General features: G+C 46.2%; 1 protein-coding gene across 1 annotated transcript; it reads right to left on the reverse strand.

The window, feature by feature from the left end:
- Nucleotides 1–702: 702 nt before the first annotated feature.
- On the reverse strand, nt 703–16,003 carry LOC118223159 (sodium/potassium-transporting ATPase subunit alpha-1-like). Its single transcript, XM_035409363.1, has 22 exons — nt 15,818–16,003; nt 10,118–10,228; nt 9,797–9,856; nt 8,880–9,083; nt 8,657–8,770; nt 8,147–8,281; nt 7,935–8,052; nt 7,396–7,664; nt 6,693–7,001; nt 5,700–5,834; nt 5,400–5,592; nt 4,975–5,150; nt 4,736–4,872; nt 3,634–3,784; nt 3,065–3,233; nt 2,815–2,969; nt 2,478–2,601; nt 2,192–2,337; nt 1,947–2,077; nt 1,755–1,856; nt 1,477–1,568; nt 703–1,292 (listed from the first exon to the last, which is right to left on the reverse strand). Exons 1-22 carry the CDS (start codon nt 15,827–15,829, stop codon nt 1,264–1,266), a joined length of 3,072 nt encoding a protein of 1,023 aa, XP_035265254.1. The 5' UTR covers nt 15,830–16,003; the 3' UTR covers nt 703–1,263.
- Nucleotides 16,004–17,892: the final 1,889 nt, after the last annotated feature.

The raw sequence follows: 17,892 nt of genomic DNA on the forward strand, positions 1-17,892 counted from the left end.
CTTTAAATTACCAGTAGTGATTGTTACAGTACGTCAGCATTAGAACGTTTACTTAAGAACATTCTAATCACATATCTGTAATCTCACACCTTAAACAGTTAATTACCTTAGCAGTCTCTAGCCACAATGAATACACAATCAGAAAATACACCTGTCCTGGCAATGTACCTGAATCAAATACATCTGTCCTGACACCATCTTTTGGTCTCCAGGCTCTTCTGTCTGCCCATTGGTTGGAGTTACATCTGATGTGCATGCCCATTGGGCAGAGCTGGTATCTTGTATCTGAGTGGGAGGTGATTCTGGCCTGAGGGAAAGGCCCTGTTCTGTGGGAGCTGGCCCAGTCAGAGCAGAGAGGACTGCTGACTGACCTCCTACATCAGCAGAGTGCACAACATCAGAGTGCACATGAGCAGAGTGCACATAATCAGAGTGCACATCAGCAGAGTGCACATCAGCAGAGCGGAAGGGGAACGTTCCGCTCCGAGTTTGGCTCACACCCGAACTGGAATATTAAAGACACATCCACTGCCCTAGAAAAGCTGCATCTTTTCTGGTGAAATGCTGAAGATAAAAATGTCTATATTAATCACTAGAGCACACAAGCTGAGCTGCAGCAGTATCTGTGACACCACAACTCTTGCTCTCTCTGCTTCTAGGTGACTAGTCCAAAAAGTTTAAAAAACAAACAAACACACCTGCTCTTGGTATTTGGGGAGTGTTTTATTGCAGGTTTTCAAACTTTTTATAGTTCCGTTTACTTTGTATCAAGAGCAAAAGAAAAAAAAAAAACTGACTACATTGAGGAAAACAACGTTGGCCGTGTTGTGGAAGGCTAGACCATACTTTCATCACAGCAAGTGCAACTGGCAACATTTCATAGTTTGTAACAGATTACTATTTTAGCAGAAACCAAAATTTTGTTTACTGCATGACAAACTGAAGTCAAACAGGCTACTCCTGAACGTGGAACATGCAAAAATGGCTAATGAATCAGAACATTGTCTCTCAGTACAAAAAAAAAAATATATATTATACCAGACTCGAATCGGACTGAGAGGTTATTTTATATTATACACTCTTAAAAACATGTATAAAATTTGTCCTGCTCCAGAACAAAGGCACACAATCTCTTGGTTCACGATCTCAGTTTTTGTGTCAGGCATTCTCTATATAAAAACACATCCAGAAGTTACTGAGGTTAAAATTTTCCGAGCAGCAAGACAACCATGCAAAAGGACTGTGTGACGCAGACAGGAAGCTTCAGTAGTACGTCTCGCGCTCCACCCAGCCTGCAAAAGAGGAGAGCAGGTTGGGGTTTGAGCAAACTCACGACAAAATGTCCTCACAGCACAGTTCCCTCAGTAGAGCTGAACATAAACCTTTCTGCACTTTTAGAAATGACTAGAGATCTGAGGAATCTCAGACGAGCGGGTCAGTGTCTGCAGGCTTAATCAAAGCGGATCGGAGACGTACCTCCTGGACTGCGCCGGATGATGAGTTTTCGGATTTCATCGTAGATGAAGATGAGGAGTGAGTAGGGGAAGGCGCAGAACCACCAGCTGGGTCTGAGGAGAAAAACAAACCAAAAATGAATCTTAGACGAGATCAAATGTAAAGTGTAAAAAAGCAAAACACATTTTGAGCTCTTAATGGCTGACAGCAGACCAGCTGTTACAGGCAGGGCTGAAACCTGCAGCTACGCAGACAGAGGGAAGCCTCCCCTTTGGGTGATGCACGGCAGGAGAACTCACTTGAGGGGGTACATCCTGAGGGCCACGTCCATTCCGGGGCAGTAGGACAGGAAGGCTGCCAGGGCCGTCTCTTCAAACAGCCCAAAGATGAGGATTTTATTCCTGAGGAGGACAGAAATAAGACACGGTTTCAGTTGAGTTTAGTTTATTTCGTTGTCACCCACCCATGGGAATTCTGTTTCCTGTGCTTACTTCATGCCCTGCTGAAAGACAGAGTTCCTCCTGGTTTTGCAGATGATTAAATCAGCCCACTGCACGATCACTATACTGACGAAGAAGGATGTGTGGCAGGTGTATTCCACAATCTTTCTCTGCTCATAGGTCTGAGATACAGGAGAGAGAAAGAGAGAGAAGGTTTAGTTTTTCATTTAATGTTGACTCTGCTCACTGTCATATATTTCATTGTCTCTCAGAGGTCCCTGGCGTTGAGTACTGACCCACTGCTGGCCGTAGCTGTCCTCCAGGTCGTTGACATTCTTGTCGTCCCATTTGACACGGATTCCCAGCAGTGTGGAGGGTAGGAACCCGTTCTCAGCAAGGATGACAAAGTAGGAGAAGAACCCTGCAGTGGCTTGCATCATACCTGGGGAGAAGGAGAACAGAGGTGAGCTCAGAGACCTCCATCAAACTCTACTCTGTGCCACACACATATCCACCCTTGCACTCTTAACATCTGTTCCATAAGGAGAAGTGCTGACTCAATTAGGAAGCCTTGATTCTTACCTATCTGACCGTAGGCGATGCTGATTAGCCTCTCATTCACCAGCTTGTCCGTTCTGGGGTTTCTGGGCTGTCTCTTCATGATGTCACTCTCAGCAGCTTCATAAGCCAGAGAAATAGCAGGAACCTGGCAGATTATAAGAGGAGTCCAGTGTTAGCAATGTAACCACATCTTGAGTGAATGAAAGACATCACCAGCAGAAAGGTCAGCACTCCTACCATCAGGGCTGTAACTACCATTGAGGACAATGAGGTCATGTCCTTGGTATTTTATTTTGCAATTAATTTAGGAGTCTCTGGACCTCTGTATTTTTTAGGTCCCGGTTACAGTCCTGCCTACCATGTCAGTGCCCAAGTCGATACAGAGGATGGTGACTGTGCCCAAGGGCAGGGGGATGTTGGCAATGATGAAGAGGAGGAAGGGGGTAATTTCTGGAATGTTGCTGGTCAGGGTGTAGGCAATGGACTTCTTCAGGTTGTCGAAGATCAGACGGCCTGGGAAGAACAATCGAAGCATGAACAGAGGCCTGTGATTGAGGTTCCTGAGAGATCAGCTGTGATGGAGTGGAAACCTTGATAGATCCCTCTACCTTCTTCCACTCCGGTCACGATTGAGGCAAAGTTGTCGTCCAGGAGGATCATGTCAGCGGCCTGCTTGGAGACATCAGATCCAGCGATGCCCATGGCAACACCGATGTCCGCCTTCTTCAGAGCGGGGGAGTCGTTTACACCATCCCCTGTCACTGCCACTATGGCACCCTGTGTTTAAAGACACACAGAATCCTGTCAGACGTCCTGTGGTAAGCTCAGACCACAGCTTTCAGGACTGCTCCACAATCATGCATATAACCAGCGAATGTACAAAACAGGAGTGAGACACTCACTTTAGCTTTTCCTGTATGGGCTACGGAATACAGTAGAGTACCCAATTATCCCAAAAGCAATTATATGTGGTGGGACGTACACGTCTCAACACATGGTATTAGTTCAGAGCCATCCCAGGATATGTAAAAATAGGCAACAGTACTGCGTGTGGGCAGAATTACAGGGATGTGCAGAGTTTGGAGTGCGGGGTGGATATGAGATACTGTTTGAGATACTGTTGGAAGAAGGGTTTTTGATGTGAGCCAGGTTTAGAGCACCAGCGATGGTTATGTACCTGTCTCTGGCAGCCCTCGACAATGATGAGCTTCTGCTGGGGCGAGGTTCTGGCGAAGACAATCTCAGTGTGGTACTTTAGAATGTCATCCAGCTGTTCTGCGGTCAGGTCCTTCAGCTCCCCGCCGTGGACCACGCAGGCTTTGGCATCTCTGCAGAGGATGAAACATAGAACCTTGCTTTAGTTCCACATTAGCAGCACTGCTCATGATAGGTCTGATCTCAGTCTAAAATTAGCACCAGATTCAAAACAGACATTCCTAAACCTTTCAGGCTCAATTCACCAATTTGTTTTCTTGAAAGTCATAATGGCTTGGGAATTGTAATCCGATTACAAGCTGATATAAAAAATTTACTAGCGAAGAAAGTTTTTACATCTGATAATTATTTACTCAGAAACACTTCATTTAATCAGCTGAAGAAAGATTTGTATACTTCCAAACTGGTGGATTTGGGCTTAGGTTTCTCAAACCCAGACCTGGGTCAAATACCTATTTGTTTTGGATTCAAATACTTTTCTATGCTTTACTGATCTTGTCTGGTGTATTGGAACCAATTAAATACTCTGAAAAAGTGTGAATCCCACCTTCTGGTCATATTGGCAGGCTTAGTTACTACAGGCAAGATCAAGAGCACAGAAAAGTATCTGAATCAAAACAAATATGTATTTGACCCAGGTCAGCTCAAACCAACTAAATACCACAAAAAAGAGATTCCTTCCAGCCTTGTACTCAATACAACACCTTCGCCGGTAGCTGTAAATGATACCGAGGGTTGACTTGATTATCTGGGATATTCATATCTAGGGTTGACTTGATTAACTGGGATGTTCATATCTAGGGTTGACTTGATTAACTGGGATGTTCATACCTGGGGTTGACTTGATTAACTGGGATGTTCATACCTGGGGTGACCTCATTAACTGGGATGTTCATACCTGGGGTGACCTCATTAACTGGGATGTTCATACCTGGGGTGACCTCATTAACTGGGATGTTCATACCTGGGGTGACCTCATTAACTGGGATATTTATACCTGGGGTGACCTCATTAACTGAGATGTTCATACCTGGGGTTGACTTGATTAACTGGGATGTTCATACCTGGGGTTGACTTCATTAATTGGGATGTTCAGACGAGCAGCAATGTCTTCCACAGTCTCGTTGCCCTCAGAGATGATACCCACACCCTTAGCGATGGCCTTGGCAGTGATTGGATGATCACCAGTTACCATGATAACCTGAAATAAGGAAAGGGAAAGTCGGCGGTCTTGTTTATGGTCTTGAACATGGCTCCAGTTTGACAGTAATGAGTGACGGAGAGGAGAAGGCGAGAGACGCACCTTAATTCCGGCGCTCCTGCACTTCCCCACGGCGTCAGGCACAGCGGCTCGGGGCGGGTCGATCATGGACATGAGGCCGATGAAGCACAGATTCTCGGTGGGGAAGTTCACATCATCAGTGTCAAACTGGAAGTCCTCGGGGAACTGTTCATCCGGCAGTGAGAAATGACAGAACCCTGCAGGATGAAGGAAAACTGTGACTCACTGAAAATTCAGCCACCACTCCGCTGCTCCACAGCTCTGTATGGATAAGCACCCTCCAGTCAAGGAGGCTCACTGTTCAGCAAGAGGTCAAAGTTGAACAGTGACAGTAAATGAGTCACCCAGAGAAATGTGTCATTCACATCATGCTGTTACCCAGCTGTCTCTACTGTGAGCTTTTTAACCCTAGGTTTGCCCCATTGCATTGTGGGCGCTTGCCGTACCCAGTACTCTCTCTCCCAGGCCACCCAGCTCCATGTAGGCATTCTGGAAGGCGTCCTTCATCTCATCATCGAGGGGCTGTTCTTTGCCGTGGATCATAATAGTGGAACAGCGATCCAGGATCCTCTCGGGAGCACCTTTCATCACCAGGAGGTGCTTAGACTCTTCGGAGTTGGCGTTCTTGTGGATGGAGAGCTACAAGAATGGAATATCCACAAACAAAGATTGTTAAGCTGTGTTTCCTAGAAAGACGTGATTAAATCATGTTCCGCTGTAGCTGACCTGCGCTGTCACACACTTACCTGGTACTTGTTGGTGGAGTTAAAGGGGATTTCTGAGATCTTGGAGTACTGCTCTCTCATGTCCTTCACAGAGCCACAGCAGAGCTCGATGCACTTCAGCAGGGCCGACTCAGAGGCATCTCCAGCAACGTCTCTCTGTGAAGGAGAAAGGGGAGGGGCCACTGGGGAATGAGCTGGGGAGCAGCTCTATCAAACCCTCACACCACCTGCTGAACTCAGGCTCCGGGGGAGGGGGGGGTGGTTTCTATAGCGGCAGTTCAGGATGCGCCCCTATGCCTGGGGGAATGTCAGGAAATCAATGGCTGTTCCTGAATTCCTGTTCGGCACAAACACAGAGCTCACGGCTCCACCTGATCATTCAGTGTTCATCTTGCCTAGTGAGCTAAAAAGGCATTATTAGATTCCAAATTACCTACCAATGGTTAAATGCATTGTTCAATTAGCCGCATGTTGTGAATTTGAATTGGAGCAGGATTATGATAATTCCCCACATTAAAAACAAAGGGCATAAGGTGAACTGGGAAGAGGTTTTAGATCCTAGGGACCGAGGGGAGGGGCGTGTGCGTGGGGGGAGTTTAGCCAGTCAGACAGCACATGACAATGGTACATCGGGAGCAGAGCAGTTATAGGAGCACATTATACCCTTTCCTTTAACTTCAGTAAAAATAAAAGCCAATTAGCTGGTGCACCAGTCTGCTTTACCCAAGAGGACTTAAGCAGACAAGCCCCAAGCAGAATCAGGAGACACAGAAAACAACAACGTTAATGACACAGCTGCAGAACCAATGGTCTGGATCTACAGATGCAAGAAAGCGCTTCCTGTCCAGGCATTTTTCACACAATAAAATCCCCAGTAATCTGTGGCAGCTTGTGGCACTGAAAGCTGTTACACCCTAAATCCTACCTCCCACTAGGCAATCCAAAATAGAAATCCCCAAGTGTTGCTAAAATAAATTGGGGCTGGTGACTGCAGGGAAACTCAGCGGAACAGACCTTCAGGATGGGCAGGTTGCCCTGTTCAGCCAGGAAGACGGCTCGGTTGCACAGGCCGGCGATTCGAGCCAGAGCCGCCCAGGTGGCAGAGCTCCTGTCGAAGGAGGTTCCGCTCTGGTTCTCGGTGGTGTCGGCCTCGTGGATCTGGTTGTCGAACCACATGTGGGCCACGGTCATGCGGTTCTGGGTCAGGGTGCCGGTTTTATCGGAGCAGATGGTTGAGGTGGAGCCCAGGGTCTCCACGGCTTCCAGGTTCTTCACCAGGCAGTTCTTCTTGGCCATGCGCTTGGCAGTCAGGGTCAGGCACACCTGAGAATGGGGGTGAAGAATGGTCACATGACAGCTGAGATCATCGGTTCACATGACCTCAGAGAGAGGCCGCTGTGATGAGTGCTCACTGGCTAAAAACATTTGTTCTGATTTTGGCAGCCTAGCAACAGTGCAGGTCAGTGCATTAATCTCCTCAGAATCCACTTCACAGCTGGGCAGGACGGTCACAGGTGACTGCAGAGCAGTCTGAACCCTTGAAGTTTACAAACTGGAAAGAATTTCAGGAATCTGTGTGTGACTGAATCTTTTAAACAGTGTTTGAAGGAAATCTCAAACTTAACTGCCTGCGCTCGGAAGTCCAAGATTCGCTACAATGATTCTTCTCTTTAAATTGTGCATTTTAGAGAAAATTTCAAGGAATTTTGACACTTACAGTAACAGTGGCCAGCAGACCCTCGGGCACATTGGCGACAATGATTCCAATGAGGAAGATGACGGCTTCCAGCCAGGAGTACCCTAATATTATTGACAGGATGAAGAAAGACACGCCCAGGAAGACGGCCACGCCCGTGATGATGTGGATGAAGTGCTCGATCTCAATGGAGATGGGCGTGCGTCCCACTTCCAAACCCGAGGCCAGGGTAGCAATGCGTCCCATCACCGTGCGGTCGCCAGTGTTGATCACAACACCACGGGCAGTGCCTAGCAGGAGGTACACACAGCATGGAGAATGAGGAAGATCAACGACATTATAATCATTCTTATAAACAACACACAAATCGCACAGCTCGGAAAGACATGATATGCACGGCTGGTTATAACCATGAAACAAAACCCTGGACTGCTGTCACAAACAGCCTATTCATACACAACACGGTAACAACCTCAATCGTGTAGCCAGGTTCTCTGGCTAACTGAATCCAATTGCCTTACTATGCACAGAGCAATGAGCTCCTATGAGTTCCGCTTTACCTTCGACACAGTTAGTGGAGAAGAAGGCGATGTTCCTGGTCTCCAGTGGGTTGTCATTGGAGAAATCGGGGGTGCGAGACTGAGGCTCAGATTCTCCAGTCAGGGAGGAGTTGTCCACCTGAGTGACAGACGGAAAGCACAGTAAGGACCAGACTGTCCATGGGGCTCTGCTGAAGGGCTGGGGCCTTTGGAGAGAAGCTTTGGGGCCTCACCTTGCAGCCATGAGCAGAAACAATGCGCAGGTCAGCGGGGATCCTGTCTCCTCCCTTCACCTCCACCAGATCTCCCGCCACTACCTCCTCTGCATTGATGCACTTCTTCTCACCGTCACGGATCACCAGGGCTTGCTGGCAGAGGCAGGAGACAACAGCCGGATTATTCCTAAATTCTTATGGCTGATCATTCCCCTTACAAGGCTAAAGGTGGATTTTTAAAAGACTTTGTGATACATATATTATGAAGGGTGGATCAGTAATCCGATTGTGAATCCAGTGAGCATTGTGAAGGTTAAGTCCCAAACAAGGTATGACTGCTGTATTTTTTCAGCGATTTAACATGTCACTCAGTTACCTAAACCAGAAACATGTTAATTCACACTCTCTAAAGAAAAAGACCTCTTCATTGATGATTCAGCTGATGTTTGCTACTTACGGAAACAAGGTTATTTCCATCAAGTTCGTTTTGATGTGACAGTTTTATTGGAAACAGCTGAAAGGCCATACCTGAGGGACGAGGTTCTTGAAGGAGTCCATGATCTTGGAGCTCTTAGCTTCTTGGTAGTAGGAGAAGCAGCCGGTGATGATGACGACAGCAGAAAGCACCACCCCCAGGTACAGCTGTGGGGGAAAGAAGCAGGAGGTCCAAGACATCACAAAACAGGGCCTTATTGTGGGCAGTCAGAAAGCACTCACTCCTACGATGGGGTGCTACTGGGCGTGGCCTCACGTTATCATTGGCCGGCTCGTCCTCCATGGCGGCCTGGATGCCATAGGCCAGGAAGCAGAGGAGGGCTCCGGTCCAGAGCAGCATCGAGAACCCTCCAAACATCTGCTTGCAGAACTTGACCCATTCTGGGGTGGTGGGGGGAGGGGTCAGCGCATTGGGACCATCCCGGACCAGAATCTCAGCGGCTCGGGCACCTGTTAGGCCCTGAGGAACAAAAGAGGAACGCAGTTTTAAAAATCCTGCATAAGCTTAGAGTTGCAAGCACAATCATTTAGAAATGCTTAATTAACATAATGGGATGAAATGAAAGACTAAAGGATTCATTAATTCAAGAGCATACAAGTTTTCAAGACTTGTGTGAAAAAACTGGAAAAAAAAAAACCAAGTCCAGAGAGCTGGAGAGAATCTAGGTTCTTGCTGTTGCTAAGCAACAAACGGTTGCAGTAAAAACAGGGCTGTCTCTTCGTATGAAAGAGTTGCAATCCTCGGGGCGAGTTTCTGTGGTGAATTATTCAGAGGTGCTGAACTGCACAGCTGTGTGCCAAACTTCACTAAAATTTTCACTGAAATCTGCATATAATACCAAAGTAGTGCACACGCGTGTACACAGAGGTGAATGACACGCACTGTCAGACAGAACACACATTCTGGCTGAAATCCTTACTTATTAATACCTACCTGTTTCCTGGATGGCAGCCAGAACAGCACTAATACCAGTCAGTCAATTATCATAGAGACTCACTCTTTTCAAATCTGCACACTAAAGGATAAAACTTCAGTGTACAAGATTTGTCCGGTTTGGATCTATACTGGATCTATACTGGCTAGCTCCATAATTATCTTTGCAGGATTAAAAGTATCACCACTCATAATGTTACTGGAGAGCCAACTTTCCATTTCCAGCTCTACACACTCACCCTGGTCAGGTCTGTGCCATACTTGCGGTTAAGCTCTTCCAGGGTAAGCTTATGGTCATCCTACAGAGAGAAGGAAGAAAAACACAAGTCATTTTTAGTCCTTTAAATCCACTACAGAACCTGTACTATACAGAACCAAATATACGCCAAACACTGTAGCATTGTCAAATCAGGTTCCACACACAAAATTGCAATTACAATTTCAGTAAGGTCATTTTTACATTTTTTACAAGCATGCATTTGCTGCAGGACACCAACTAGAGGCTAATTAGTCCATCAGTGTGGAAGTGCGCAGTCAGGGGTTCAGAAGTCCTTCCTCACCAGATCCACTTCCTTCTTCAGCTCGTCCATGTCCCTCTCCTTCTTCTTGGCCTTCTGCTTCTTCCCAGTCTGCTCCGACGTGGCCGCCAGCTCATACTGATCCCGTCCTTCCTACAGAGCGGGCAAAAAGCCGGTCATCATCATCATCATCACGCTCATTAAGCACATTATTACTTACACGCATGGTACAGGTCTTTGTCCAGGACAAATGACAGATCTCCCATATGGCTCCCAATGATTTATTCAGGCTGGATTTTGGCTGGACACTGAATTGATTCACGTAACATTTTAGTGGCAAAACATCAAAGCCACACCTTAGAACCTCAAGTCACATGACCACTGCACCTCACTGTCATTGTGATTGTCGCTAGCTCTTTGCACACATATATATAGTACATAAACTACCTGTATCACTGGGGAAAAAAGCACCAAAGCCCATGACCTTACCTGGAGAACCTGGTGAAAACTAGACCAAAATGTTCCAAATCATTGAATGCAAGACTGAGGCTCCTATTTACCCAGGTTATGCTTTAAGGTATGTTCTAGAATGTGCTCTCACCAATTTATGGTTTGAAAGAAAAAAATATCTTTTGCAGTGTGTTCTGGAAGCACAGAAGTGTACAGTCAGTGTTCAAGTGCATATTTCTGGGGGAGGTACCAGGGTGATTCACCCTGGAATACACGCACTGCAGTCTCAGTGCAAGCAGCCAAAGCTCCAGTAATTCACTTACACATTTTCCTATTATACAGGATCTTCACTCTGCCCTTCCCACTTCAAATGCTCCATTAATTAGTCCTCAATCATTTTTTCTTTTTCAAGTCAAAATAAGGCAGCAAATTTTTTCCTACCAAAAAAATGCCACATTATTGATCGGCTGAACTTTATTGCAGCCATAAACCTTACAGACAAATGATACACAGGATGCAAGAAGACCTTGAATCTCAGCAGGTGATCTTACAGAGTCATGGTCAGATTTATGGAGAAACATAAGCCACTGCTAAAAAGAGCTGTAGCCTGTGGCACAAAACTATCAAGGGCCACGCTTCTGAGCATGTCAGACCTGACAAAACCAGGAAGTCGTGTCACCAACCCCATTCAAAATAGGAAACAGCTTAAATTAATTGCTTATTATGGATATGACAGATGGCATAAATTACAGTGGGGAATTTGAGCCAACAGACCATCTCTGAATCAAGCCAAGTGAGGAAGGATTGCTATTCATCAACCTCAACCCCACTCCTATACAATCGACCTCAGCCCCACTCCTATACTATAAACCTCAGCCCCACTCCTATACTATCGACCTCAGTCCCACTCCTATACTATCGACCTCAGCCCCACTCCTATACTATCAACCTCAGTCCCACTCCTATACAAATCGACCTCAGTCCCACTCCTATACTATCGACCTCAGTCCCACTCCTATACTATCGACCTCAGTCCCACTCCTATACTATAAATCTCAGTCCCACTCCTATACTATAAATCTCAGTCCCACTCCTATACTATCAACCTCAGCCCCACTCCTGTACTTGCAGAGATCCATATGATCATATTGCAGTGTATTCTCCTGTAGTAAGGTGAAGTGCACAGAGGCATTAAGATGTTTACAATGGTTTATGAGAACAGCTCTGGCAATAATGGAGTCCCCACAAAGGAAAAGCATTTACCTTGTGAGGACCGTCCAAGGGGTGCTCCCTTATCAAAGCCACACAAGGGGCTTCCAAAACCTAAAAGATAGGAACCAGAGCAAGCGCTGGATGTAGCCTACTTCGGGCTCAGTGACACATGATAAACAGGCTAAATTTATCCCGCCACCACACTGCGGCGCGAGGAGCCACAGCCTCCATCCGCTCTTAATTCCTCAGCCAATAAACTCCCGGCTCATCCATCACCGTGTCAGACTGCGGGAGAAAGAAGAGGCCGCGCCTTTCGGTCTGAATATCGCAGGTAACTCTGCACCACAGCTCCAGCGCCAGAGACCGGCCCCACCCAGCAGGCAAAGGCCCAGCAAACCGCTCCATTCAGTCTCAGTGAACTCCACCAATCCCGCAGCTGTCTGCCTGGACCGAAGCTGGGCGCACTGGGCTTCTGTGTGACCACTTTTACACCCAATCGGTGGCTTTAATGCAGATCTGATTACAGGAGACCAGTGAGCTGAACAGGATGCTCAAGGTTCCAGCCACTGTCACGAAGAGCACGTCTGCATTGCTGACCAAACGGAGCAGACCAGCTCCACAGCACCACCACCTGGGTTTCAGCTCATTGACTTCTCGTGTGATTACAGGACAGCTGCTACGATGGACAGGCGTTAAAGCTATAAGTACAAAACATCGTAATGCATATCACAAACAACTCACTGAATCCCTGAAGTTATCACTCTACACTTCCTCCACAACTAGATTAAAAGAGTCATGAACCATCTGCACAGAGGTCTCAAGACGTCACAGTATTTCTGTCCGACTGCTGGCAGTAAAAAAATGTTCATGCAACTCAGTTCCAGCCCTGCTAGGATCTCCTTGTGTGCATCAAGCATGTCCATCTCAGCACTGAGCAGGGCAGGCACGGGCTGCTCTGACTGATCCCCACGGGGCTGTATGAATGTCCTCCTTATTTCTGAGGCCAACGAGGAACACTACAGTGTGTCAAGCTGTCCGTAAGCTGGAATCTAGACGTCTAGAGGGGTCTAAGCGTGGGCTGAGAGATGTTTTCACATAGACTGACAAGTTAAACCCAATATAGCTCAGGTTTTATCTGGATGCAGCCTGGCTGCGTCCTAGTTGATTAGAAAACTCTCACTTTTCAACCAAATGTAGCCGAGCTATAATGAGCCAGCCTGGTTCAGCTCTTCAGTGGGAACGGGCTATAATGAGCCAGCCTGGTTCAGCTCTACAGTGGGAAAGGGCTATAATGAGCCAGCCTGGAAGTGTTTAAGCTTTGCATTGTCAAGCTCACCACATTTTAATGATTACTATGTTGTTTCGTTTAAAGATTGACACTACTGAGCTATGGGTTTGAAATTAATACATGAAAAAATCATACTGTTCCAAATAGAAAGATTCTGCCACTCATTGTATGTCACTTTGGATAAAAGCGTCTGTCAATTAAATGCAATGTAATGTATAAATTCAATACTTTTTCACTGTTCGTTGCCGTTTTGTTTTTTATTTAACTCCTCAAAGAAGCTTCTTTCTCCCACAGCTAGACCCAGCCCTGTTGCCATGGTCACAAAGCCACACCCCTGGCTGAGAGGCTTGCTCAGCCCCGCCCGTCTCCTTAATAAAGCAGTCCCTTAAATACAAGCCCATTCCTGTACCACACAAGCTCAAAATTCCCTGTGTCTCCTCTACAGGTCTACATTCTGCACACAAGCAGGGGACCTTAGTAAAGGTGTGTCCCTGTAGGCCGGGCTCTGCAAGGCTGGCTGAGATGGCCCTATAAGTACCTCTCCTCTGCTGCACTGCGAAATTCGAACATCCAGCAAAGTGCAAAGCAGCTCCACGTGACTAACGCTTCACACAAGAGCTCCACTATTAAAATTCCACACGTCACGGGAAGGAAAGACAATCAATGACTTTTCCTGGACTGCTGGGGGTGGGGCGAGCAGCCCCTCTTTATTTTAAGCTTTAACGACCTGCCTGAAGATGGGATCCCAAGGGACGGGGTTTCCTGAAACAGTGTGTGCTGTATAAACGCTGTGGATCTCTAAACTGTGCTGTATAAACGCTGTGGATCTCTAAACTGTGCTGTATAAACGCTGTGGATCTCTAAACTGTGCGCTGTATAAAGGCTGTGGATCTCTAAACTGTGCGCTGTATAAACGCTGTGGATCTCTAAACTGTGCTGTATAAACACTGTGGATCTCTAAACTGTGCGCTGTATAAACGCTGTGGATCTCTAAACTGTGCGCTGTATAAACGCTGTGGATCTCTAAACTGTGCTGTATAAAGGCTGTGGATCTCTAAACTGTGCGCTGTATAAACGCTGTGGATCTCTAAACTGTGCTGTATAAAGGCTGTGGATCTCTAAACTGTGCTGTATAAAGGCTGTGGATCTCTAAACTGTGCGCTGTATAAACACTGTGGATCTTTAAAAGCACAGCACTGACCAGTCCCACCTGTACTCTCTGGAGGACTGGGGGACCACTGCACTAAGTCCAGCAGCATCACAGCAATCAGAGAAAAAGTGTTTCTGTTGTTAGGAATGTCTCAGCTTTATCAACAAAATAAAAAGGGGGGGAATGAAAACTATGTAATATAAAATTGATCTATTTATAGCAATTAACATTAAGAACTCGACGATTTGTGGACTATCTTGTCTCTACAAAATAAATCCAAGTTTTCAGTACATTTGTCTCAGTAATTCTCACAGTATCTCTGGGTACAGGAAAGCTGTTATGGGCCTTTGGATTGTATGTTTGCATTATGGGCATGATACCTGTAAGGGAAAATACCAACTGTTTAAAGACAATCTTAATTATCCGAATAAAGCTTTCGTATAGATGTGAATTATACCAGTTGCAATTAATAGGCAAGTCTGCTAAGAAAAACAATGAATAGACACAGCCAGTATGAGAACCGTAATGAGGACCGGCGCAAGAAACCTCACAGGACACACCTTGCGATTATTTGATTGACTGGCGTGTGTAACGCCCAATAACGCCACTGGGTGCAACCGCCCGCCTCGAGACTTGCGCGCTGCGAAAAAGGCGGAAGGCGAGCTATTAACCTTTCAGCGATTCGGCACGCGGTAAATCCGTGGTGTCAGGTTGAAGCATGTTTGAAGCATCTGTAAACCCACATCTTTCTTTAGTCTTAACACAGGGGCGTTCACAGTGGACGGGCTTGTTCCTACATTACGTTCTGGCATCAGGCTGCAGAGAAACCTCGTTTATGACACAATGCGCTTTTCACACACCCCCACCCAATTTCATTTTAGAAAATATCAACTACAACTCGGCTAGAACAAGGCTCAACCTGGTACTAATTTCACACACAAAGCCATTTTCAGACACGTGTAGAACAGAATTTACGCATACGCTTATGTTTTAGTCCACTGCAGTCACTAAGTTGTCTGCGTTTCGGTAATGGAAATTTGTGCGCAGCGCTCTTCTGCACATCCAGTCCACTCCGGCTCAATCTGCGCTCGCTCTCAGAAAAGTGCAGACATTACTACGTCAAGTCACAAGATCACTTTCTCTGTAAGAGCCCGGCGACACGGGCCACGCTGCTATGTGGCGGTCTAGGCAGGAAATTAACTCGCTCCGTTCCAGTAATCTTGTTGCCATGTTCCCCAGCGCAACCATTTCACACCGCGTGCTTGGGTACCCATCAAAATACTGCGAATCCACCTGAACGACTGCGATGTTTCCTTACAAAGCACATATTACACAAAATAATACTTTTATAACTTGAGAGATCAGAATTTAAAGTAATATATCTAGATCGCAACTTTCTTGCACCAATGCGGAAGTAAAGCAGTCTGTAATTAAACCCGCAGCCTTTTTGAGTGTTATTATTTATCGACATTAGACACAATTTTGGAAAGTTTGATATGTTCTCCTTTTATGAACCACCTGTTTGTTAAAAAAAACCTGTTTGTCAAACAGAACACGAAACATATCTGACAGACGGCAGCACAGCAAACTAACCAAAGAACATACTTTTAATGAAACACTAAATTAAATAATAAACACTTACTCCAAGTCCCATCTTTGCCGATTTAGAATAACAGTCTTCTTGATTGCAAAGTGTTAATAAAAACGAATAAAAAACAAATATTTCCCTTTAAAATGAGTGTATTTTGCGAGCTCCTGTCTTCCCGTCCACACGTGTCACTCCTCCGCGACACGCACAGAACCGCCCTTGCAGTCAATCCGAGGTTCAAATACTTATATACTCCGTTCCTTCGTTCGTGACGTCTGCTCCTTTTGCCATGGTAACCATGAATAAGGGGAGGGGTTTTTGCAGTCCAACGCTTTATTACTATCGGCTCTTGCTATAAACCACCATGTCTGTATAATGTGCTAAAATACTCTGATCAGGAACCTCCAAATAGTTTCATTCCAGTTTCATTCCTTTCATTTGCGAGGTCCTGGCACGGAAACGTTAAAAGATATCTCATGTTGTGTCACTCCTATGGAGATTTTATTCAAAACCTCCGAAGTGTGTGATTGTGTGGTGTCATTTGTATCACAATCTGGCGGAATTCAGGAATATTACTGAATTCGTTTTTGGTGACCACACACGAGTACAGTCAGACAGAGAGCCAGTCTCTTGCGTGATCCAGGTTTCTCAAATCTCAAACCCCAGGTGGAAGCGTTTCTCTCATCTTGTGTATATCCTACACGTTTGACCTTCACCAAATCAATGATTCATCGCGTGAGGAAGCATAGTGGTTTTCAAAGGCTATTGCTCTTTTCCAAATATGTGGGGGTTTTCTCCATTGCCAGTGTTGGCATATTTTATTATTCACTTTAACAGGTATCGTTGTGTATTTTATTTACACTGTGTTCATTAGGCTACCTCCACTCCCAGCAGTTGTTGATTAGTCTAATAGAAATTCAAAGTATCGCAAGATAAGGATCACTTGATTACCGGATCATATAGCATCTTTTTTTTTTTTTGAAAAGTTGAACGAGCCTATACTTTAAGCCTGCACATAAGCACATTCACAATAATACCTGCCAAGCATATTCTCTTTGGATAGTGCGCAGTAAGAAAACAGCGTGTTCTGTGTGTGTTTAAAATTTGAGGGATAAAAATTCCCACCCTTTTCTTTTAAACTGTGCGGATTGAATGTGTTGCCATGGAAACAGCCATGTACTCGCCCTGCCCAAAGCACAAAAGATTCTGTTGGACTGCAGTGTTTCTTTGTTGGAACAGCGCCCTCTGCTGGGGGCTACATGTTCATTAGTGAGAAATATAAACGCCCTGTCCTCCGAGCACACCCAGCCGGTACAGACTTAACTGAGGGTGTGCACTTTTCTAAAACACAGCACCAAGACCCCACTGCAGATAAATCCTCATGAATTATTAAAGCCTGAGTTTTACTGAACACACGTTTTCCAAACACTCTCATGCTCCCAAAGAGATCGATGAAAAGACAGGACATTATACATCAGGACAGCAGCTAACTGAAGTACTTTGTGTGAACCCACAGAAAGATATTTACAGCCGTGTTTCTGAATGGAATGGGGAAATTTCAATGAAAGTTATATTGATATGTCAAATAAGGCAAGAGAAGAATGAGAAGAGAGAAATATTTTGGTAGGTATGTCAGGGTATAAAAATAGCCCCAAGGATGTACACCCACCCCTCCCAAAAAAAATGCATTGTTTTTTGACTGCAGAATAGAAGGGAAAATAATACCAGTCACAGCGGGATCTCCCCAGCCCCCTCCACCCCCACCTTCATGCAGACATGCAGTGTTCCTCCCCCAGGCCAGATACAGGGCAGCCCTTGCACACGGTGTCTGAAATTTGCTCAGCTGTCAGTGAGGGTGGGGGGCGGGGGGAGACGCTCTGTCAGTGAGGGTGGGGGCGGGGGGAGACGCTCTGTCAGTGAGGGTGGGGGGCGGGGGGAGAGGGGGAGACGCTCTGTCAGTGAGGGTGGGGGGCGGGGGGAGACGCTCTGTCAGTGAGGTTGGGGGGCGGGGGAGACGCTCTGTCAGTGTGGGTGGGGGCGGGGGGAGAGGGGGAGACGCTCTGTCAGTGAGGGTGGGGAGGCGGGGGAGACGCTCTGTCAGTGAGGGTGGGGGTGGGGGAGACGCTCTG

Source organism: Anguilla anguilla, chromosome 3 (assembly GCF_013347855.1).
Source record: "Anguilla anguilla isolate fAngAng1 chromosome 3, fAngAng1.pri, whole genome shotgun sequence".
NCBI classification, from domain to species: Eukaryota; Metazoa; Chordata; class Actinopteri; order Anguilliformes; family Anguillidae; genus Anguilla; species Anguilla anguilla.